The 25,347-nt window shown below is 38.8% G+C and overlaps 1 protein-coding gene across 2 annotated transcripts in view; it reads right to left on the bottom strand.

The window, feature by feature from the left end:
* Positions 1-25,347, bottom strand: part of LOC111144934 (methionyl aminopeptidase type 1D, mitochondrial) — a 40,116-nt gene that overhangs the window by 3,993 nt on the left and 10,776 nt on the right. Inside the window, exons 2-6 of one of the 2 annotated variants that reach the window (XM_022499545.1) lie at positions 13,868-14,025; positions 11,678-11,827; positions 10,098-10,246; positions 9,476-9,518; positions 6,004-6,167 (exon numbers count right to left, since the gene is read on the bottom strand). In XM_022499545.1, the coding sequence (XP_022355253.1) occupies positions 6,004-6,167; positions 9,476-9,518; positions 10,098-10,240 (350 nt within the window). In that variant the 5' untranslated portion in view covers positions 10,241-10,246; positions 11,678-11,827; positions 13,868-14,025. Of the gene's footprint in view, positions 1-6,003; positions 6,168-9,475; positions 9,519-10,097; positions 10,247-11,677; positions 11,828-13,867; positions 14,026-25,347 lie in introns of those variants that run through there. The other variant, XM_022499554.1, reaches the window with a different exon arrangement.

Below are 25,347 nucleotides of genomic sequence, written 5' to 3'. Positions count from 1 at the left end.
CCATGCAGGGCTCCATCCCAGGACCCTGGGATCATGACCTGAGCCAAAGGCAGAGGCTTTAACCCACTGAACCACCCAGGGGCCCCAACTATTTAAATTCTTATCAAAGTCAAAGTTCTTCGATCCCAAACTAGGTTTCCAATAGACCTTAGGTTTAGTCTGAACATGAACTCAGAAGCAGCATCTCTGACACTCACGTCAATACTCTTATCTCTGAACATGTTTAACTTTCATCTCCGGACCTGCAAGATGCCTTTCCTTATACCAGGATGTCACTCTAAGTAGCAAATGGACAGCCTTTTATTCAGACTTAATTTCCATGTAACTGAGAGTGCAGAAACAGGTAAGCTATGCATGAGTCAATAACAGGAACAACAAGTCAACATCTTTCTCTCTTAAATTTGTACTTTGTGGTTATAGTTATTTCTGTGTGTCTGTGCAGTTGGGGCAGGAGGTATAAAAACTTTCCCAAGGTGTTTCTACTTGTACCACACAATTTCCAAAAAAAAACTGAGAATGGAGAGTGGATAGAGGGTGGAAGAGAGATTATTACGTAAGACAATAATGATCTAGATTTTTTTTTTTTTTGCAAGAATGGGTCCTACCGAAAGTGCAAATTATGTGACTTTAGTCCCAACAAACCTCAATGATTCTAAGAACATTCCATAAACTGTTCTCCTACTTTCTTTCCTTTAAAGAAAAAAAACAAAATAAAACAAAACAAAACCCTAGGATCTAACAGATTGGCAGGCATCACAGCTACATCTTTAATGTGTGTTACAATGGCAATCTTCATTTTAATTTCTGATGAGAAGAGAGGAAGAAAGCCCACTCTGAAAAAACACTTGGGGTCCCTCTGCCATCACACCTCTCATTCCTCTTCATAAAAGAAGCTGTGCAATTACAAGGTGCTAAAGATATTTGAGTGCATTCTCCTACAACAATTTACTGCCTGGATCCTGCTGGAACTTACGGTTATAGGAGTATCACAGAATGTATGTGTCATGAATGCAAAGGTCAGGATTTCACAGCCGGTTGGAAAAGAGGAAAAGCGCAGGACAAATTTCGCTCAGTTCCTTGGCTGGGCATCATCTCAATGCTTGATTCCCAGGAGCTGAGTATAGATTTCGGTCTGCCTTTCAGGGTATTTCCCTTGTGGATTTGGAGTGAGCTTTTTATTATTTATTTATTAAAAAGATTTTATTCATTTGAAAGAGAGAGAGTGTGTGTGAGAGAGAGCATGAGAGGGGAGAAGGTGAGAGGGAGAAGCAGACTCCCCGCGGAGCTGGGAGCCCGATGCGGGACTCGATCCCCGGACTCTGGTATCATGACCCGAGCTGAAGGCAGACACCCAACCAACTGAACCACCCGGGCACCCTGTAGCGAGGTTTTATCACACATACTTACGGGGACTAAATGGGATCAAATCTAACGTTCCTATTTGCTATTTAAAATCATGCTCCTTCGCCTAATTTGGAATATACGGGGAGCATGAAATGATTTGCCCTGATTCTAGGGCTTAAATCTAGATTCATAAAAGACTATCCGAGGGACCTGTAGTAGCAAATTCCACTCTAACCTGAAAGCCAGTGGTGGTCACCCTGACTGTGGCACGGGAAGGTGGAGCACGTGTGCCTCCCTTCACTGGTGTGTTGAGGGAAGTGGAAACAGCTGGGCAGGCAGGGCTGCCCAAGAAATGCCTCAGCTGCTCCCCTACACCAGGCCTCCCCGGCTGTGACCCCTCCTGAGCCCGAGGTCTTCTTGCCCTGGACATTCCCACTCAGGAGATCTGCCTTCTTTCTGCTGAAACCTACTGAAAAGAATTCTCCTGGTATTAGCTGTTCTGTACTGATTTTTCTTTAACTAAAAATCAGACAGTACAACACTTACCCATGAGCCTGAGCGCATTTACGATTTCAAGTCCTTCATAGGGACTATTTGGGGAGGGAGAAGAGGGTAGAGAAGGAAGAAAGTATACAGATGTACTTCCTGAACTTACTTTGAAATCATCCTATTATTACAGTTCGTGTTTCAGTTACGGTTTAAGGAATTTCTTGGGGCCGTTTTCTTCCATTTAATTCCCTTTCATGAGAGAGTTTTCCTCAATTGAAGTATTGTGTAGACGAATTAAAATTCTTAATACATTTCAAGTACATTTTGTGACGAAGAACACATTCCCCAAGAGGGCAGAGGAGTACTGTGTTTAAGTGCATACTCTTCTCAAGAAAGAAAAAATGCACACGGAAATCATTTTCTCACCATTTTTACACGAATCCTATAAACAGTACTAATTTCCAAATGGTCACAGCTCTAATTAAATGGCCCCTGGTTTTCCAAGTTCAGTCTTTCCAGGCTTTTATTTTAAACAGTAGTCTTTGAATGAAGGAATGCACGAGCCCAAGGATTCCCTCTAACGACAAGGAATGTTTAAGTACAATTAGTAATATTTTTGAAAGCCAACAACCGTTTTTGGAAAGAGGGGTACATTTTTTTGTTTCAAGCTGGATCACAAATTACTGTGTTTTTCTTACAATAGTGCTGAACTTTTATTTGAGGTTTTCTGTTTCCGAAAAGCAGACATGATGGATTGAAATAAAAGATAATTTATTGCAGTGCTTACTTTCATGTGCAGAGAGAAGCAGTGTAATTGTAATTTACAGTAGCTGTCAAGAAAAATCCATCACAGATGACATTAAAATGACTTATTTTGCCTGAGCCACTTATTGTTTAAATGTGCATAATCTAATAGAAAGAGATTATTTTTAAAAATCTGCTTTATAGTCTTCTAAATTAATATAAAAACATATACTTATGAATTAAACATTAAAAACCATTTATTGATACTTTCATCATGACATTTACAACTATAAGTTTAAATTATTTTTGATGGAACTGTCACATATTTGGGATGCATGAATCTACACATTCACAATATTCTCATATGTACAGATCATATCATCTAGAGATAATTTGAATATACAGCTTTAGAAATAATTTAAAGCAAATGGAGTAACAGTGAGCATAATAACACTGTAATCTAAAGATCACTAGCCATCCCTCATGAAGCAAAAGGGCACACAGAGAACTCTTTCCATTAAACTATTATAGCCAATACTTCTTCAGAGATAGCCTCCTACCCTCACAGGCTTCTGAGAATTTTGAAATTTCCTATAAGGATCACTAGGTTTTTGGTAGCATACTGCTAATAAAAGAAGCTTGAATGTTCTTTTCATGGTGCATCAGTAGAGGGAGGCTAGGCAAAAGATGGTGAATATCTTAAAATAAATGAGACTGAGTTGAAAGATGTTTGTAAACCTTCAGTCTGTAATGATTCCAAGTACTTTTGGCTTAAAGGTGGAGACTGTTTATTTACTCCCTTGAGATTTTTGCCTGAATAAGAAAAGGCAAAATAATAGATGTCCAGAAACACCGCCTTAACATGGGCTAGTCCCTGGTGGCAGACAGAAACCATCCAAATAATGAAATGTATCAGGGTGAAAGTAAAAAGTTCATTGTCTGTTATTTTTCACATAGTTTTGTAAGTGTAGCTGTTGGGACTGATCTGGTTTTCAAAGGAGCTTGTCCATGCAAATTCATACCCTGCGAAAACTGACCTTTGCATCCAGATAGCTAAAACCCAATGTCACTTTCAATTCTACTCTTCCTCTTCTTCTTCTTTTTTTTTTATGTAGCTAGAATTAATGTAGTGAATATGTAATGAAATGCATTATCCTGCATGGAGATTTATCAGATTTTCCGACTGAATGCTGTGCTTTGCTAGTACTAGCTGGAGTTCACCTGCATGTTGGTGTGGCGTGTGGCTCTTTTTTGTAAAGAGTTAAGTCGTACACAAAAAAAGGGAACAAAGGTCAGCACCCAGCCGCCACTTGAATGTGAGATTTTTCTTTTTATTCCCCTTGATGTATACTAGGCTCTGTGTTATTAGTCTTAATGATGGAAAATTGTAGTGTTGATACAAATCTTTTTTTCAAAGTAGTAGGCGGGAGCTCCATTTGTTAGTAAGTTTTTTTGTGACTAAAAGCCACGGACAGTACATTTATGTAGCAGTAAAAGGCCTAGATGCTCTTTCCATAGCAGAGCTAATTATTCCTACTGTGACCTTACTGATCTAGCCTGTTCCTAGCACATCTCATCCGCACGCCTGTTCCTCTGTGTAGATGGTGTCAGAGAATATGAAAAACCCTATAATGAAACCATTTTCATGATGGAGAAAGGCTACTGGAGTTGCACTTGCTACAAAGAGGCTCAATTATATGAGTAATTGTGATAATTTTCTACATTCATAGCCTTCAATGGGGAAAAAAGAATGAGAGCCACAAAGGAAAATTACTTTAACAAGAAAGTACAGAGAGTAAAAATGGAAGAAGAGACAAAAAGGGGAAAAAATAACCAGAAAAAAAAAGTTTAAAAAATAGATCTGGAGGGAGGAATAGCGAGACAGGGAGAACAACAGAAATGCTCAAAAGCCCGTGTGCAGCTGTGTTGCACAATTAAATTGAATTTTTTTTTCTGCAGTTGATGAATGTGACTACTGCAAATGTGCCTCTGTAGTTAGCTATCATTTGTTGTTCCGTGACAGGAAAAGGATAATTACCTCTCAGAGAGAATCAAAGGCTGACATGCCCTTTAGACACAGCCATGAATGCAGAGCTCGATAGAATGCTTGAATAAGAATCTAGTGTTCTCTGCCCCCTTCTACTGAAGAATAAATTTTGTTAAAATGCAAGAGCACCACCAGCAAATTTGTTGAACCCTAGGTGTTCAAAAATATGAGATACATCTATCGACTCATCCCATTTGCAAAAATAAAACTGCATTTTGAATTCATTTCTATTATATTCATGGACAGTAAGATAGTGAGATATGCATTAAATTTCTTTTCCCAGTAGGGGTCTGATTCAACATTTCCTATGAAAGAACAGAGAGACACTATCCTTTTTTCCCAGGCTAGTTAGCCTATAATTTAAAACTGTCAAAAACACAATTTTGTTCAAAGTCTTCAATAAAAGCTTCCCAGATATAACCCAAAGAGATTTTACTAAAGTTTGATTCAGACATTGTTACAATATTTTTAAAGCCATAAATACATTTAACTGATATTTTACTGCCTTTTTTCTTAAAGTGTTTGAGGGCTTACGAAGAAAAGAGGCAGCATCTTTTCAAGGTGACTAAGCCTTCCATCCTTTAGACAAACGGGAAGTATTCAATGGTTCATATTAATGAGAACAGTACTTTAAAAGGTACTGATGTGATCATCTTTAACAAAATGTATTACTTTTGAATGAAAACACATATTCTGAATGTCTACTTCAAAACAGTTATAGGGGTTTTAAAAAAAGATCTAAAAGTAGGTAACAGATTACGGGGAAAAGTCTTGAATTCAGAAAATACACATACACTCAAAAAGCAAGCATAGAATGCTGTTTGGAAGATAAATAATGGTTTACAGGAAAAAAATGAACCAGACAGGAAAAGGACATAAACTCGCCCTTTCAGCCTGTTTGCTAATCCACTAATTTGAAAGGTAAGTCTTGCTTGAGCTAGTTTTTTTTTAAATGTTTGTATTACAGGAATATGTTTCACTTCATTCCTTTATAAAATTTAGCTTTTCTCCTGTTTCATTATCCAAGAGTTGGGATGCTTATCCCCTTCTTAGTTACTTTCTTCCATGTTTGGTGTGATTTTGAGTAAAGGAACACTACAGACCAAAATGTCGAGCTTAAACTAAAGCAGTCATATAAATATTGCTTGCTGCTCCTGTAAGTTTCCTGCTGACCCCAGTATAATTCACTGTTTTAAAATCTCTCTCTCTCTCTTTTTTTAAGCCCAGGGAACAACATTGCAGCTTGGCAGTTCACATACTGATATCAGACTGAAATGATGGTTGTGAATCATAAAACATGTCATCAACTTTATACCAAGCCACCAATAACCTTTGTACCATTTGCCAACCCTCCCTTTACTTGTCAGTGTAAGGCTTACCTGATTGTGTTTCCAACTACAGAGAAGGGAGCCCCCACTCTGCAAGCTGCAATTGCTTCATCTCTACACCTCCTGGCAACCTCCACTAACTTTTTACCACATTCATCCACATTGCCCACCAAAAACGTTTCAGAGGTGTCTCCGTGGTAGCCATTGTAATAGACCTAAACACAGGCAAACATTTAAAAATACATCCTTGTTTAAAAATGTACTTTCCAAAAGTATATATTGTGTTCATTTATGTATTTAGTAGATTCATATGTTTCACCCTTCCAGAATTACTCGTTTCCCTACAAAAAAAAAGATATGCTAAAGCCTTACAGAAATTAAAAAAGATGAAGCCATACGATGATATTACAAAATTCAGAAATAAATATGCAACTAGAATGGCTATTTCAGCACTATGATTAGCAATGCTAGTATAATGTTTTATTTCTGAGAAGACAAAACTATACATGCATAAATTAGTGACCAAAGACATTGACCCACAATTACTACAATAGCTCTAGGGAACCTAGAAGTATTTAACATAGTGAAAAGTTTCTTCAGTGTCCTGAAGACACTCGATCTTTTATTTACCAATTCTACATTTGGAAGTGATAGACAACAAGAAGAAATAAAATAGACATGTCAGTCTTAGACAGTAGGAGAATTTTGTTCCAAGAAGTGAAGTGGCTCAATATGGGAATGAAATATGTTAGGGAAAGATCCTGTCTGGAAGTGAAACTTTAGTCAATTGTTACAGATAGCAGAATGTTAACAGAAGACACTATACATGGGGTCTTAAAGGATTAAAATATAACAAAATAGGCTTAAGAATAAAATTACAGAAAATACAATTTTATCAGTTGTCAGCAGGCCCTATAGGATCTTGGAAGACATCAGAGTCATTATAAAAATCAATAATTAACAAACACTATAATAAATACACAAGGTAGAAGGGACTGGTTGAATACTGATCCTCAGATAGAGCACAGAATTTGCTATTTTGCATTAATTTGACCTAGGTAATTATTTTTCACATTTCTCTTTCTCATGAAGTAGAATGTGGAAACTTATAAAAAAGATATTTATCTGAGCTATTTTAATACTGAGTTAATGTCTTAAATCTGTATACTATTCTGCACACACACAAAAACACTCTACTACACTCTGTAAGGGAAGCAGGAAAAGTCTTTATTCATCTTCACTTTATAAGTCAGAAACCTGAGGCTTAAACAGGTAACTCATCTAAGGTTACTGGCAAAAATACAGGGGTAGATCCAGAAGTAGTATTGGCTTCTAATCAAATGTTTTCTCTACTGTGTCAAATGACCTTAATTACCTTGCAATACAGTAGTGTTTTATACATTTTTTCCCATTTGCAGTCCAAGAAAGTACAAGTTTGATTTGATAAACAATTATGTTACTGTTGCTAATATGAGTAATTATTTTAAAAATGTATAATTCAGTGTTTGTGTAACTGTTATTTAAGTAAAAGATATTTTTAAAAATTTTTGGCTTCTTATATTACTTTTTGCTAGTTTTCCAAATGACTACGTGAAAGATTCAATATGTATGAGAATAATAACACTTCTGAAAGCCTATGGCAGTTATCTATAATTAGGGTTTATGCTCACAAAGTATTCTTGTTTTGTACTTCATTTATTAAAGAAATATTTATTGAGCAACTACTCTAGGCATCTCATAGTTTTTTTTTTTTTTTAAATTCAGCTTCCAAGGGGGAAAGAAGTCTGTTTCCTTGTGATATATACTAGATGTAAACAATTATAAAATGCACAACGAGTACTTTCTGATGATGTAAGAAATGTAAGACTCATAATGGAGTCTTTCACTTAATAACATATCTCACAAGAAATATAATTTGTGGGAAGGGATTAAAAAAAAGAAATATAATTTATGAAGATAGCGACCAATTCTTCTTGACTCCTTTATATTTTGAGACACTTGAAGTGTTTGACCTTGCTTTATGAGTTTTGCAACTGTGATATATCTGAATGTTAAAAATTCATTAAAAGTCTTCAGGAAACAGAAAAGGCATGGAATATTCTCTCTGGATGCATTGGGAGCAGTAGGAAAGAGCGTGCTGACTTCATTCAAAGCAGCAATATTTTATTAGGGGGTGATTAGGTGAGACAATAAATGTAAAACCCCCAAATCAGTTACAATTCAAAAGAAAAGTATATCAGGAAAAATATTTATTTCAGGCATACTTCATAAAATATCTCCTCCTACATGATTCTGAGTAGGAAAGATAAACCAACAGAATATCTGTGGAGTAAATGCTCAAGTATTCTGAGGACAAAATGATATATGAAAGAGTAGCAGCGATAAAGGCATCATTGGCTATGTCACCATCCAATCTGCTGTGAAAAAAAGAGGGTGAGTTAATTCAAACAACTAAAAATTTGGCTGAACTCAACTGGATGCCAATTTCCACCTCATTCCCACACCTACCTAAGTTCATGGTCTGGATACAAAATAACTATCATGGAAAATATTTCCTCGTTCATAGAAGCTATACTCCTTGAATGTTGTCTCTCTCAACCGGTTCTCATCAGATGATTAAATTTTATTTATTCACTTAAAACTTGTTTATTAATCACCAAATGCACAGAATTTATTTCCAATCCGCATAATCCAAAGGGATCCCTGCGAACTTTCTTAGTAAAATAAACTGCCAAAGCGCAAATAATCCAAGTCTGAGACTCGTGAACGGCTGAGGGAATTAGAAAAGGTTGGCACTTGTACAGTTTGAAGTTCCCACGTTAAATCACTTTGGGTTGTTATTTAAAAGAAAGGCTGTTAACCATTTGGTAAAAAGTTGGGTTCAGAGAGAAAACCACTCTGCTTGTATGCTCCGAGTTCAAGGCTCTCTGTACCCTCGATGCCACAAATGGAGCACGACGTTACCTTCAGGGATTTTAATAAATCTAGGGAACACTGCTAGCAAAAGAGTTGCTGTCCAAATAGACTGACACACACAGGCCAATGTAGCCCCTAATGACAGAGTAAGATAATGACAGGCCCCACTCAAAATCAGCAGGAAGAGGAAGATCAATCTTGGCAGAGTGAAGGAAAAATGCTGGCTTTCTTCGCGTTAGCTCATCTCATACATATCTAGCTTCAGCAGCTGCCCAGTGCTGTGGTGCTCTGCTTTAACTACACAGTGGATCAATAACAATTACACCTTCTCAAAAACATGACACATAGCAGGATTGGGTTGACATTTCACTTAGGCCAACATTGATCTCAGTGCATCTGATTCCAGCCCTAAATTCAAGTCAGGCCTGGGTTTACTTGGAATAAACACGGAGTTAAAGACAAAAAAGGAAACCAGCTGCTTGCGTCTGGGTCTAGAAGTAAACAGCACTTCCCTTGGTGCGGCTCGCATTTTCAATCCACAATTCTTCCTGGTGCTACCAGCAATTCCGAAGTTGATCAAAGACTATTTTTTATATTATTTACTCACCGTGACATCAATGTTGATAATATCTCCATCCTGAAGAGGTCGACTGAAACGTAAACAGAATAAAAATGGTGATAGACAGATCTCAATAAGAGGAATGTACAAATAAATACTAAGACTATCACGAGCCCAGTGAATTGCAATGGTAATTTGGAGTGGAAGAGGAATAAATGGGAAAAACTATATCTAATCTTTAAGTTACATTAGTCACATCCCATTTTACAAGAAATACAGAATATGAACATATTGCTATTGTTTAAAAATCTTTTCAAAATTCTTTAAGAAAGTACTTATTGGTTACCTTAATTCTGCAAAGAGCTGAAACAATAGTTGATGACCTCTATTTGCCTACATTTGGATTTTTACCATTTATATGGTTAAAATCTAAGAACGTACAACCAATATTTAAGGAGTAATGACCTTTTTGGACTACACACTGCTTTAACAAATGTTAAATTATGTCCACTTAGAAGCAAAATACTTCGAAATTTTTGTTTTACCATAATCAGCTTCACAAGTTTGCAGGTGGGTTTCAATTAAGCTAGTGTCTTTCACCGTGTGTTACAGATCTTTGGTCTCATGGTTTAGTTTCCAAAGGAACAATATGTTATTAAGCAATAAATACCTGTCAGGAATACCATGACAGAGCACGTTGTTTACAGAGGTACAAACGGATTTTGGAAAACCTCCATAGCCTAGAGGTGAGGGATAAGCATCGTGACTGATGATTTCCTGATGGACAAGAGCATCTATCTCCTCAGTTGTCATGTCGACCTAAAATATTAAATAAAGAAGTTGTGCAGCCACAGTTGAAGACATTTCCTGCACTCGCTGACCATGTCTCTAGCTACAGCACTTCCAAATGAGACTGTACAGACTGTGATAAACACGTGATACAATATTTTAATTAATGGGGGTTAACATGAAAAATTTCAATTGTGCCTTTTTGATAATCGTTTGGGTATATGATGGTGTTATGGGCTGTTAGGAAATGGAAATTGTAAGCCCTAAGATCCTATAAATTATCTGTTGAGTCATTAAATGATATGTCTACTTTTGAGCCTGAACACTTCACAGAGAGGTTCTTAGGCACTTCCTTCCTCTTCCTCAAGGGCTAGGGCCTCAGGCTAGCTGAAGCATATAAATTCTCAAAAGTAGCTTCAGTTTAGATGACAAAGCTTGAAAAAGTAAGTCGACCCACACCTCTTTATCTCAGTGAAAGCTTACATGGGCTTTGCAGCAATGATGAGAAGATTATGGATCATTATTTAAAAAAAAAACTCGGCCTGATACATATTGTAGAAATTTGTTTTTCACAAATCTTGCTTTCTTTCATGCTTAAGTAAATCCATTGTGTTTTTAAAAAACATTTCTCTCTTATTAATAGGCATCCAATTACTCTCAAACTAAAAAAAAAAACAAAACCTAAAATTGAGTTTTTTTAGTATATGAAGATACCTCCATAAACTCATAAGTCATAAATAAGATTCTAAAACAAAATCTTTTATTAAAAATTACCTATTTCTTCAATATCTTTCTATGCGTCATTTGATATTCACATTATGCTTAATTATGTTCCTATAACCAGTTTATTACACAGGTGACACCCTAAGTGATTTCACCATTGAGACGCACTTCCTAAATTCTGCCCACCTTCTGGAAACTACAGACCCGTACTTTTCTTTTTCTTTTTAATGACCCCTAAAAAGCAGAGTGTTTCAGATTATTCTGGAAAACTAAATCTTATAGTAAGACAGTCGTCTGTAATTACATTTCTCTATTACCCATAGCTTTGTATATATGCTCTAATCTTGCTTTGCAGAACTAATGCAGAGAAAAGGAGACAAAGAATGAGGCAGAACAACTCTTCAGGCACACAGAAATAATGTGGGGGAGTCAAAGCAGAAACTACAGGCAGGAAAAAGGGGCAGAAGTCAAAGCTGTCTGCCATTGATCAAGTGGGATAGGCTGATTGGGCCCAAAATATCTCCAGAATCCTGCTACTTAAAATTGAATTTGGATTTTAAATTACCTCTAGAATAAACACACAAAATAATAAAATCCCCTTCCCCCATCCCAAGGCTTGACTTGATTTTTTTTTAACAAATGAGATGTGTACGCAAGAAGAGCGAAAGGGAGAGAGGGGAAAGAGAAGGGTTTTGTTGCGACTTCTGTAAGTCCTTCTGAGGTTTGCTGAGACGTCACCTTTAAACTCTTCCCAGCCAAGAGGAGGACATGTCGCGCCAGCTGACAAGCCTGACGAAGCCCTTGAATCTGATCTTCATTCTTAACTTCTATGCTGTCTCCCCAGTCGGGTACAATGCCTGTCGTCACATAGTCTGGCTTCTTTATGTGCTTGAGGAAAAAGGATTGAAAATGAAGATCAGAACCCAGCACACGACAATGGGATCATTTTTTCGGACACAGCCTCCTGCTTCATGGAGCTCTGCCCTTCCTGCCGGAGCACCGACCTCCGAAGCCAGCACGACAGACCCTCCAGGCTGCCCCCAGTTCCTTCCCCTGCCCTTTTGAACTTAACATTGCCTGTTAGTGCTGCCTCTGGATGGTCTGTTAACCTTACTGTGCTTTGAGTCAAACTGGTCTGAAGTAGACTTCTGGTCAAAACAAACAGTAGTTTTCTTTTCTTCCTCCTCCCAACCCTGTAAGAAGCATTCTTGTCGTTGATGGAAAAAGAGCACCAAGCTTCCAAATTGCCAAATGGCTAATTAAGAGTACTTTCATCTTCTTAACACAAAGATAAAATTTATGCAAAGGATAGCTCACAACACCCTCTCCGAATGAATATATGTAAAAGGCTGACTCTCAAGGCCCCTGAAGCCTATTACATATACACTTTTCTTGCACTCGGCAACTGTACCCAAACTAAGAAGGGACTAGAGAACAAAACCCAACAGCTTTCTTTTCTTTTTCTTTCTTTTTTTTTTAAAGTACATTAAAAAAAAAAAATACCTAGAACATTCCCATGATTTGCCAAAAACCAAGAAATCCCCCAAACTCAAAATGTTCAACTCTGATCACCCTTGTAGAACATTCTCCACTGCTTCCTTAAACCTATGGGCAGTATTCAGAAAATAAATAACTACTTTACACACAGAGCTTCTTTCAGTCCCAAGGTTGTGCTCAGCTCTTAGCAATCTGTTTACGGACACTGCCACATAAGCACTGTGGAACCCTACCGAGTAAGCGTGCACAGCACTTGGGGACAGGAGGCTGAGGGGGACAGGAGGCAGAGGGAGACGAGACTCTTCAGCTGGCCTCACAGTGACTCTGGAAGGGCTGAGCTTAGAGGTCTGCTCTCTGTGAAGCGCATCACTCCTTCACTTCTAAGACCTTCCCTTATCCTCATGTTCAGGTGGGCCTTTGTGACACAGGGCACGCCAGTGCTTGGCTGAGCTCGGGGCAAGCATCCACTCCTCCAGCTTTGCCACCAGTGCCCACGGAAGCTCACGCAGTGTCCCCCACAGACTGCACTCCTGTCTCCACTCGGCCCTGCGACGACGTGGCCAGGTTACAATTACAGGCAGAAGGGCTCCGGGCTTGTCACTGGCATTCTAAAACAATACATTCATCTCTCTGGAGGCTTCCCTTTCTTTCCCAGCACAGAAACACCAGGAACATCCTCTGGGCTCTGGTAGCCTGTCTCATTGGCCCCTTTCCACACACACACAAAAGGGGCCACTCACCTTCAGGGAGTATAATATACTTAATGTGGGTTTACTGTTTAAAAAATGCATCAGAGGGGGAAAGCAGGTGACTTTTGTGACAAATCTAGAATTCTTTCAGGTGTTCTCATTCTTCCTACATGACCCCCCCCCATCTCCTTCATTTTTCATTTCGAAACATGGGTAGATTGTCTTTCCACAGAATTGTACTCTCTGAGAAAAAAATCAAGAATGCTCTGAGGCAAAAGGTTTTTATTTAATTACTCTAAAGGAGGATTCAAAAACAGCAGCATTAATACTATGGAAAGTACAAGAGCAGGCTTTAGGAAAAAACATCTAGTGTACTAGTTTCAAGTAATCTCTCTTGAATGATCCCAGTTTTACAGTCCATTTTTTTTTCTCTAAAAAGATTAAGAAACTAGAGACATGTACTTTTACCTTCGTGTTAGAAATTTAATATAGAAAATTTCACAGTAGAAACTAATTCCTAAGTAAGCTAAGCAGCTGTAAGCTCAGAGCTTTATTTAAAAAAAATAATGTTATAGAACTGCAGATGTTACTGCTTCTCAAATCACAATTTCAGGTCGTAAACCAACTTTTAAAATCATGATTCAAATGGCTCAGAAATCAAAGGTGCAAAGACACTGGTTCATTTCTGCGGCTAAGCTTCATCCTGGCTGGAAAAAGCAGCAGATAATAGGCAACACGGTACCTCGGGGACTGGGTGAGCTGAAGAGACGGCAGCCGGCAAAACTATATTGTGGGAAATCTCTCTTTGTCTCCGGAAAAAGAAATTTCTTCTTTGTTGACTGCTTGACTCCTTGTGTAAGGAGATAGGATTGAGTGGTGAAGAGAAAATTCTATGACAACCTGTGAGCAGAAATAGGCATATTTTAAGTTAAAAAACCTACCAGAGGGCTACATTTTAAGATGTTCCATTGTTGTCTGTTAAATCATTATCCTAATCCTTTACTGGCTCAAAAAGGAAAAGCCCCAAATAGAAAGGAAAGCGGTGATATTCTGAGTTCTAGTACAATAATAGCACAGCGTATTTATTAGCTAATACTATGTTTACATACATGTTTGACAATGGAAAACTTCACTCTAACGGGAAACAAACGTATAGAGGCAACTGCTAAGTACCAGGTTTGCAAAAAGAACAATTTCTGCTGTGGAACCTTCCCCAGCAATGTCCAGGATGATCTTAGGTTCAGGGCACTGTTTGGGTGGCTTTATATTCTTTAAAGCTGTTTTCCTTTCAAGAATCATGGACAAATTGCCAGCTGCACTTTTTGCCCTTGATAGGATTACTACTTTGTGTTAAGTTCACGTGCAGCGAGAGGCATTCTACCGAAATGCACCATGACGAATGCTCAAGTCAGATAAAGACTAAAAAACAGAAATGTAGGGTGTGACCCTGAAACAAAACGAATTCAGGGTCCTAAAGTGCCCATAAAAGGAATTAAGAAATAGCTATCAAAATTTTAAATGCATATATCCTTTGACTCAGCAACTCATCTCCTAGGGCTTTCCCTTGCAGATATTATGCAGTAATGGATGTAAGAAGATGTACCCTCACCTTGTGGTAGAAAATAAATGGGGAATAACGCAAATGTCCATCCATGGGGGACTGGTGAAATAGACTGGTGAAATTTATACATTTATATTAGCTTGTATATCTCTATAAAATTTCTGAAAATTGATATTCATCAATAGTGGTTATTTCCAGGACATGTGATTGGGCCTGGGGTGGGGAGGAAGTCTCCCTGATTCATTTTATTTTCTTCTACACTGTTAGATTTTTTTTAAACTACCCACTTGCATGCATTACTTTTATAATTAAAACAATAGTTTGAAAATTCCCCAACATGTCACAATTGCATGTCAAGGGTTGGCAAACTACAGCCCGAAGGCCAAATCTGGCTTGCTGTCTGTGTTTTTGTACAGTCCACAACCTAAAAATGAATTTTACATTTATAAATGGGCAAAAAAGAAATAAGAAAAATAGTATTTTTTAACATGTGAAATTATAAGAAATTCAAATTTCAATGCCCATAAGTACAGTCACATTCATTCACTTACAATGATCTACGGCTGCTCTGAGCCACAGAGTTGAGTATCTGTATCAGAGACTGTACGACCCACAAAGCCTAGAATATTTACTATCTGGCCATTTATAGAAGTTTGTTGACTCCTGGTCTAGAGCACTGGTTCTCAAAAAGTGGTACCCAGACCACCATATCAGCATCACATGGGGAAAAATGCAAATTATGGGGCCTCTCCATTTACTGACTCAAACTCTGGGATGAGACCAGCAATCTATCCTGTAACAAGGCCTCAGGGTGATTCTGATATCCTCGAAGGGTTGAGAATTACTGGCCTACAGTAACATTTCAGCTGTGAAACATAATAGAAACACGAAGTGCAGGTGAGTACCGGCCTCCAAGGCCAGGATCTCCAAGTGACCTGGAGAGAGGCACACAAACAAACCCCTATGGTCAGCGATTCAAGGTTGTAAGTTTCACTCTATTATGTTCTTCCATAAAGTTGAATGTAATAATGTTGAATCAAACTTACAGAGGTATTTCGGTGTTGTTTTAAACAATTCCAAATACTAGACAAAATGCAGCAATATCATTCTTTTTTTAAATCAAAAGTTGCTTTGTAGAGGCAGGTACATATTCCCTGAAGCTTGCACATTTCCCTGTAGACAACACCACCAGCTCTAGATTGTCAACTGGTATATGGGGCAGGGCAGAATCCTAGGAAAAGCAGATGGTTGGAAAGCAGAAGCCTGAACATTCATTTCAGCCCCACCACTTGTTAGCCACGTGGCCCTGATCAAGTTTCTTGAGTGCTCGGGTGAGAAATGGAATACATGAAAAAGTATGTGAAAACATTTTGCATTCAGTAGATGCCTAATAAAGAACAGTTCCTTCAAGAACACTTAAAAAGATTTTAATGAGAAAGAAATCGTCCACTCCATTACAGCTTCTAATACCGAGCACTTACTATGTGTTAATTATTGTCCTAATTATTGTCCTATAGTCTTTTTTTTTAAAGATTTTATTTATTTATTTGACAGAGAGAGATCACAAGTAGACAGAGAGGCAGGCAGAGAGAGAGAGAGAGAGAGGGAAGCAGGCTCCCTGCTGAGCAGAGAGCCTGACGCAGGGCTCGATCCCAGGACCCTGAGATCATGACCTGAGCCGAAGGCAGTGGCTCAACCCACTGAGCCACCCAGGCGCCCCATATTGTCCTATAGTCTTAATGAGAACCTTCCACTGCACTCCAGTTGAGGATACTGAAGCACCCAAAGGAAGGTAACTTCCCCAGGAGCATGCAGTAAGTGCGAAAACTGTGGGAAAGCGGTCAAGTTGCCTCCACAAAGTATATTATTTTTCCTGTACACATGAGGAAAAAATGACCTAACACATACGGAAACACCAGAAAACGTGCAAGGCATCACAAAACTATTATGAGTTACTATCACTAGGTTATCCTTCCAAAAGTGGCAATAGGTCTGACCTAATCCTTCCACCCTCAAGCCAAGCTCCCTTCGCGTTGGTGCGGCAGCGGAAAGAAGCTGGTTGGCAGTCTGCGCTATGGGTCCCAGTGAAAGCAAAGACTTAGGCGGAACCAGTCTATGACTCCAGGCTCCCTAACTCCATCCCGAGGCAGGACCACAGACAAGACACAAACTCACAAGTATTTCCCTTCCGAGGGAAGAATGTATTATGATTACTATTAATAAGGATAACACTAATAGAATTACTAACGATACTAGTGGTTAGCATTTAATGGCCACTTTCTTTGATGAAGCATAGTGCTAGGTGCTTTACATATATTATCTCTTACCAACTCCGTCTGGTGGGCAGGCAAGCAGCTATTAACGCCACTGCTTCACAGATGAGGAACTAAGACTCACACTGCTGGTGGTTAGGGGAGGCCTGGGCTCCATATCCCGCAAAACCAAATCAAGAACTGAGCTCGCCACTCCAAGCTGCCTTCCTACAGTGTGCAGGGGCTCGAGTAGATAGCATGCTTTCCTATAGGATGTGGGGTTTTTTTTTTTTAGGGATTAGCTTTGTGTGTATGTTGTTGTTGTTGTTGTTGATTTATTTATTTATTTGAGAGAGGGAGACTTGGGGGAGGGACAGAAGGAGCCGATCTTCAAGCAGACACCCTGCTGAGTGGGCAGCCTGCTTGGGGAGGTGTGGGGGGTGGGGCTCGGTCCCAGGACCCATGAGATCATGACATGAGCCAAAGCCAAGAGTTGGATGCTGAATGGACTGAGCCACCTGGGTGCCCCAGGGATTAGATTTAAAGGAGAATTGGTTTGTGTGTGTGTGTGTTTAAGATTTATTTAGAGAGAGAGACAGAGCGAGAGAGAGCGAGCGCACGTGAGCGAGAGAGAGTGAGCGCACGTGAGCAAGCACATCAGTGGGGAGAGGGGCAGAGGGAGAGAGAGAAAGAGAATCCTCAAGCAGACTCCCCCCACCCCCAAGCACAGAGCCCAGTATGGGGCTCAATCCAGGACCCTGAGATCCTGACCTGAGCCAAAAACGAGAGTCGCCTGCTCAACCGATTAAGCCACCCAGGCGCCCCTAAAGGAAAGTTTAAAAAAACAAAGAAAATAAATAAACATCATAGGATCATCCAACATTTAGAATGAAGGTACTTTTCATGAAAATTCGTAGATCCGATCTAATTGGGAGGTACTGCAATAGTGAAGATAGCATGAGCTTGGAAGGCGGATGGATCTGCGTTACCACAACTTCTGAGCCCCACGTTCTTCACCATCACATGGAAACAGCAATGTTTTCCTCACGACTCCGCTGTTGTGAGCATTAGCTGAGATAACATTCATAAGTAAACCATCTTAAAAGCAGGTACCCCATAAACATTAATTTTTTTCCTTTCCCTTCTCAACTCTTCAACGGGTTTACCTGCGGGCCTCTAAATTTATTTATTCTTTTATTCAGCAACTACTTACTGAGGTCCTTCTGTATGCCATGTTCTGGATACTGGATGAACCAGACAACAAAGTCCCTGCTCTCATGGAGCTTCTATTCTACGGTGGGACAAAGACAAGAAGCAAACCAACAAATACATTAGATTGTATCAGATGGTCAAATGCATGATGAAAAACAGGCCACAGCAACACAGCAGCGGATGGCACCTTGGAACAATGGTGCTGCTTCTGGTCCTGCTAAGAGCTAACTATGTGACCTGAAGAAGTAACAGTAAACACTGGCTGAGCACTTTCTGGGGCCTGCTGAGCAGTCAGACCCTGCCCACTGAGACAGAAGGCTTAGGAAAATGAGGGAATGGGGCTTTCTCATCTTTGAGGGAGGTCTCTTTTAGCTCTGGCATTTGTGCCTTCACTCAGCGGCACCTGATTGTCATGCTAAATTCCAGGCAAAGGGAGGATGTGGACCTGATCAATTTCAGGACTCACGAAGATTTTTTTTTTTTTTTAAGATTTTATTTACTTATTTGACAGAGAGGATCACAAGTAGGCAGAGAGGCAGGCAGAGAGAGACGAAGGGAAGCAGGCTTCCTGCTGAGCAGAGAGCCCGATGCGGGGCTCGATTCCAGGACCCTGAGATCATGACCTGAGCCGAAGGCAGCGGCTTAACTCACTGAGCCATCCAGGCGCCCCACGAAGATTTTTTTCAATGCAGCTGATTACAAGGAAGAGAGATCATCTTTATCAGCATTATCAAGTTCAAGCAGTCATTGCAGGGGGAATCTTTTCCATGTACTTAAACTTGAGGCATGAAGTCACCAGGCCTCTACCTGGATATCTTGTTGAGGCTTTGAGACATTCACTTCGAGGATGAACAGTGTTGCCAATGTACCTGTCCTGCCAAATGATAGGCTCACTGCCAAAAAGATGCAGGCACACCCACACACGACTTAAACATTGGGAACGCAGCCTGAATATATACAATCTGTTGACAATTACGGTTCTGCAGTATACTCAGAAATTCCACCATCATATGATACTTTTTTATTCGGAGCAAAATCTTTTCTTTCAATCTGATAAAAGACACCCTATAAACGCTGTCACAAGGTAACAGGATAATAAGGTACCATACCGTGTTTATTCCACTAACTATTCATTACAAACCAGGAGAAAAAAAAACTAGTGTTTTCACAGGTGAAATGAAAAAATGGGCTTTTAAAAATACATGCCTTTAGAAGATAATGGTCCTCCAATTAATGTGGCAAAAAAGAGGTGGGGCAAAATCCTCTATTTTGTTTATCATACTGGAATTAATAAATAGTAGTTAACAAATTTTCTACATGCAGAGTGGATAAAGTTAAATTCTCCAGTACCCATTATATTCAGGGTCACAGGATAAACAAACTACAGTTACTGCTACAGACCATTCTAGAAAAGGTTTGTTGGGTTTCCTTTGTATCTCCTTTCCTTATAAAAGCACTGCTTTGTACACTGAAAGCTGATACAATCCAAATATTATATGTCAACTTTATCTCAATTAAATAAATAAAAGCACTGCTGATACTGTATCACAACTGTATCTAACTTCCCACTTGCTACGGTCAATGTTACAGCTAATTTGATGTATGACAACCATCATCAGAGGCAGGGACACCAGCAAGGTTTCTATTAGTCACAAGACTGGCCTCTCTGTCAGTCTTGTGGGCACCACGATTTGCCCAGGATGCACAGCACATACCACATTTTTCAAGTTTAATATTTTTTAAGATTTTATTTATTTATCTGAGAGAGAGTGAGTGTGCATGAGCAGAGTGAGGGGCAGAAGGAGAAGCAGGCTCCCCACTGAACAGGGAGCCCGATGCGGGACTCGATCCTAGGACTCTAGGATCATGACCTGAGCCGAAGGCAGACACTTAACTCACTGAGCCACCCAAGCGCCACAGGTTTTATTTTAAGTAACCTCTATACCCAACATAGGGCTCGAACTCACAACACCAAGATCAAGAGTCACATGCTGCACCAACTGAGCCAGGCAGGTGTCCCAGATCTCCTTTTGCTAAAGCTATTTTCAGGAAACAAGTTTCAGGTGTGTACTAATTATTGTAAGGGACAAGCTGACCAGTCTGAAGTTAAGGAGGCACAAGTTAAAAATTATCAGAAACCGGGGTGCCTGGGTGGCTCAGTTGGTTAGGTAACTGCCTTCGGCTCAGGTCATGATCCCAGGGTCCTAGGATCAAACCCCATGTCGGGCTCCTTGCTTGGCAAGGTGCCTGCTTCTCCCTCTCCCTATGCCTGCTGCTACACCTGCTTGTGCTCTCTCTCACTCTCTGTCAAATAAATAAACAAAATTAAAAAAAAAAATCATCAGAAACCTCAGGAGAGGAGCGCCCCAGATCAGCAAGGAGCTGCTTTGGACTAATTTGATCTTCAAAGAGTGATCATAATGAGTGTTGTCACTGTTGATTATGTAACAGAAACTCTCTATAGGGTTTCCTTGAGCAGTACGTCTATACGTTATTTGTTATAAATACTAGAATATCTACTGTTATCAGAGGTAATAGTAAGAATTATTTTCAGTGTCACAAAAATTCTATCAGCGTCTAGTTTCAGCTGAAATGTCGAAAATTATAGGCAACTGCTTCTTTCACTCCATGGAGAAGCACACTGTGCAGCCTGAATGTCTTTTGAAATTGGTATATGTCCTCTGGATCCTGCAGCACATTTTTCATATTTTAAATTTGTATTTGCTGTGGAAATCTAAGTCATGGTTTTTAAATATGAAAATATTTGGGAATAACACCAATTTCTAAAAACTGCATTGTATTCCCCTTTACAGATTAAGTCTGAAAGGTGGGATTATGGAATTCAAGTATGATGGAGGGAGGAATGCATTTTTAAATAACTAATGTTGCTGCACACAACATGCTCTATATTTACTGGCCTCTTACTCAGGGTCCATTTTAATTGTTATCTGCTCATGCATTCTATACCACATAATGAAATGCTTCCATTTCACCCACTGAGCCCTGGGTTTTTCTGTGCACCTCTACTAATGACCCTTAATTAAGCTGATTTATCCTTGAAAACGTAAGTTTTCTTTTGGCCAACAAGTATTTTTAAGGAAGAGGCCTGAAGGAACTTTCAAAGAGTCATTTAAAATGCTTATTATTTTAAGCGGCTGTAAAGCTGAAAAAGTATATTTGTACTCAAGTGTGGTTTACCAACACCTATATTTTTCTATTGTATGTTTCCAGGGAAGCGCTTCTACCCTGCGTCAGGCATCAAATCCTCGGTTATGCTTACATTTCAGAGGTATTAGATATCTGGGTAGAAAACAACACAATAAAGTAGCCTGTACTACTTTACATTAGTTAACAATGTCAACCAGAGATAATAGGTAATTTAAAAGATACTCTGTAAAATGTCTTACTGAATATTTTTTTCATAATGATCAAATGCCAAAGTCTAGTAACAAAACTATTATTTATTGCATATCAGCATCTAATTGATTTTATAAATGGAGGCAATTATTTTGGATGAAGGGGGGAATGTGTGCCAGATTTAAATGATTTATGATTACTAAGAGAGAAAACAATGTTTTGCTAATTCATTTTCAAATATGGCTCTTACAGTCATTGATAATTTTAATTCTGAACCAAGTGATTTGCTTAAATAATACATTTACTTAAAAAAAGAGGTAACTTACTTTGTGACAGCAAACTGAGATATTTTTAACTGTTTAGAAACATTGCTTCCTACAGTAGGCTCAAAAGGGACTGTGCCATAGAAATACATTTTCGAGGTGCTGATTTAGAGCCACAGAAAGATCACACTTCATGAACTCCAACCAATTACCTAGAGTAGGAGCACAGGCTCTTAAAGCACTGTGTGCTTCAAGTCCAAAAGGGAACACTGCAAATGCATCCATGCCTTATATTTCTTGACCCAAAACACTGTCTACTTGATAGGTTTGATAACTTGCACAAATGTTGTGAAAGGAAAATTAAACACTCTGCATTACTTGATATAACTCCCATTGATTTTTTATAATCTAGGACTAAGATGTACCTGTTTCAAAAGTAAATGAGAAAGATTGAGGGTTCCTTCACTTTTCAAGGAGACTATCAAGCAGAAGAGAAGCTCACATTTCACAAGAAATAACCTGTGCATTGGTTGAAGAAAAAAGAAAATCAGCTCAGGGAATGCCCCAGGCTGCAGCAGATACTGATTGGGCAAAGCTAGAGGACAAGGGCCCTTGAAACTAAACAAAAGCAAATTCATTCTGTTGACAGATGTTGATTACATCAAAGCAATAGGAACTCCCCAGCTCCCCAATTTTTTTGAAACAATTAATACTTCTCTACAATTTACACAATAAGGACAAAGTAAGTTTCTAAACCAATCATAATGAACATTATTAAACTTGTTTTTGAAAAGTTTCAGTTCTGCTAAAGACTTCTGGTGTGTTTTTAGCTATGGGTTTCTCCAAACAGTGGTTTATTCATTCCCACGGACATGTCCGGGAAGCCAAGCTGGCCATGCCATCAGCCCCTTCCTTCCAGGGGTTAACTGCTCTGGCTGCCAAATAAAATACAGAGTGAGCCATGTAATTATGGAGACAGTCAAAGGGCAGGCTCTATTTTGAAATCTATTTGCACAGACAAGGTCTTCCAATTGAGCTTACAGGAAACAAGCTGGTAGAGAGCCTCCTTTTCCCCAGATGCTTTCCACACTTTTTCTCCAATTCAGGAAATCATGGATATGGACACCATACACCATTGCTTCCTGGATTTCACGCTAAGATACCACGACAAGAAGAGTGCATGTTTTACAAATCCGCAAAAAACACTTTTTCCCCCCTTTTTCTTTTTGCCTAATTAAGAGCATTTGGCAGTAGCCTCTGGATGATAAAGCAACAGTGCTTATTAAACAACATGTCTAGAGAGGATACAGGCACGGTTACGCAGGTTTTGGAAAACAGATTTCTTTTCCTGAATGCTCAAAACAAAGCATAAAGTCAAGTCTAAAATATATTGGCATAAACACTTGTCTGAAAGAAAGATTCTACTTGACATCCAGTAGTGTTAGCCTTGAAGTGATTCACAGTTCCGACTGCTAAAACAGTAACAAAGATTCTACAGAAATAAACAAGAAATGTGTAAAATAGTTTAGGTGAAAAAAAAATCACAAGTCACTTTATGCTGCAACACAAATATTTGTCCTAGTTGCTTAAGGCTCTAAATTTGCAATCGCTCTGAGCCTTTACGGTACTCAGATTAAAACAGAATCAGGCCACCACTGCCAATAAAACGAAGTAGTTATATGAAGTTCTATGAAGGTGAGATGGTCGTCTTCACCGATACTAGCCTATGGATGTCATAACTCTTCATTGGGCCATAAACCAAAGCTTGGGAGTCCTGGTTCTAGAGAAGATGAGCTGGAAAGTCTGCCTTGGTCCGACCACTTCTGAGGAAAGGAAGGGCAGTGGCCTGAGGGCACCCTCTTCCAATAATAACAACATTCAAGAATGATGCCCAGGTCACGGCAAAACATGACCTTCCCCAAGGCTCCATCAGGAAGTTGGTTCCACGCTACATCCCTCCTCCTTTTTAAAAATTTCGCAAATGATGGGGTATAATGACAATGACAAGCTCAGAAATGGGGTTAGGAAAATACTGCCTCTTCTTTTTTACAAACGCAATCAGATAATTTGTGATTATCCATCAATGCATACTACTAGCACCCAGGCATCTGTGATCTAAACAAAAAGCATTCTCCTCTTCTTGGGAGACAAAAACACCCTAACCTACTCTAGAAACACATGTCAATAAACAAAACCTAGTTCATAAAATAGACTTATGTTTGTGGGACTGGGAAAAAAATCCTTTAGGCTGGCCCAACCACAGGTGGGGGAGGGGAGTCAAAGATTACTGCTTAAGAACTCAAAATCTAAACCTGAAAGCAGATCATTTGATGGATAAATAGAAGTTACAAAGAAATGACTGATGTGTAATAGGAAATGCGGCTGTTGTGTGAAATTTCTCCATTTAGGGTTAAAAATGTTTTCTTCAGAATTTAAAACCTAAATTCATTTCTATAATCATAAAATACTGAGCCACACTGCAATAGTGTATGCTTAGAAAATCCCATTGTCTCTCAGTTAAAGTTTAGAGAAAGCAGCTTTTTAGCACTTCAACAATACATATACTCAGGCAACTTCTTGGACAAAGAAATATTGTGTCTTTCCAGAGGAAATAAAGGAGCTGTTTATTAGGGCTGTGGTTAAAATGTAATAATTCATTCTAGTTGAGCCCTGTGGAAAATGTCATCAAAATATCATTTTCTTTGCCAGATTTTCTGGATGCCGTGATAGCATTTAGATACAGAATAAAAGGCAAACTCTGATTAGAGTAGCAGTACACCACCACCAAAATGAACCAAAAGCAAATGTTCATTCCATCAAAGGAGCAGGCAAGAAACTCACACAGTCCTGATGCCCAGAGAATGCACACTTTTAGGTTAGCACAGAACATCTGGCAAACTTCAACCTTCCAGAATTTCTCAAAAGAAGTCTTCCTATTACCACACACTTTGGCTAAAGAAGAGGAACCATAAAAATTTTATATTAAAGCACATAAATAAGAATCAGAAAGAACAATTTCACAGAAATCATACATGGAATTCAACTTTGGAGAAAGTTCATATAAAAATAAATACGAGTTTTTTATAATGATATAGTAAGAAAGTCCTTCTTGAATTAAAAAAAAATCCTCCATAAATAGTACTGTCATGTAAAACAGTTATTAATTATTTGGATAAAATATTAGTTATTTGGATAAAAGGATCAAAATATTAGTTATTTGGATAAAAGAAGAGATTGGGACTTACGGTTTGTGATCAAAGGCATGGCTTTAACATGAATATTTTTCAATTGTATTAGAGCATTTGAAAAGAGTGTAATTTTAGGCTCATCCCACAACAATGTCACCTGAATTCTATATGCAACATGCTCTAGTTACATTGTTGGATGTATTTCTTTCTCTCCTTTAATGAACCACTTAAAGTCATTTATGCAAACAATTGGTATAAAATAGCTCAGCACTTGGACCAAAACTGCAGTATCAATACAAAAAAAAAAAAAAGCTCTTAGATCATAATATTTTTCTGAGAATGTTTTCACTGTACAATTCCAAGTGAAAGACATGAAATAAAAAGAAAAC

This window comes from Enhydra lutris, unplaced genomic scaffold (assembly GCF_002288905.1).
Source record: "Enhydra lutris kenyoni isolate GAN:26980312 unplaced genomic scaffold, ASM228890v2 scaffoldscaffold1, whole genome shotgun sequence".
Taxonomy (NCBI): Eukaryota; Metazoa; Chordata; class Mammalia; order Carnivora; family Mustelidae; genus Enhydra; species Enhydra lutris.
The sequence above is the reverse complement of the archived record's forward strand: the minus strand, read 5'-3'. Positions and strand labels throughout refer to the sequence as shown.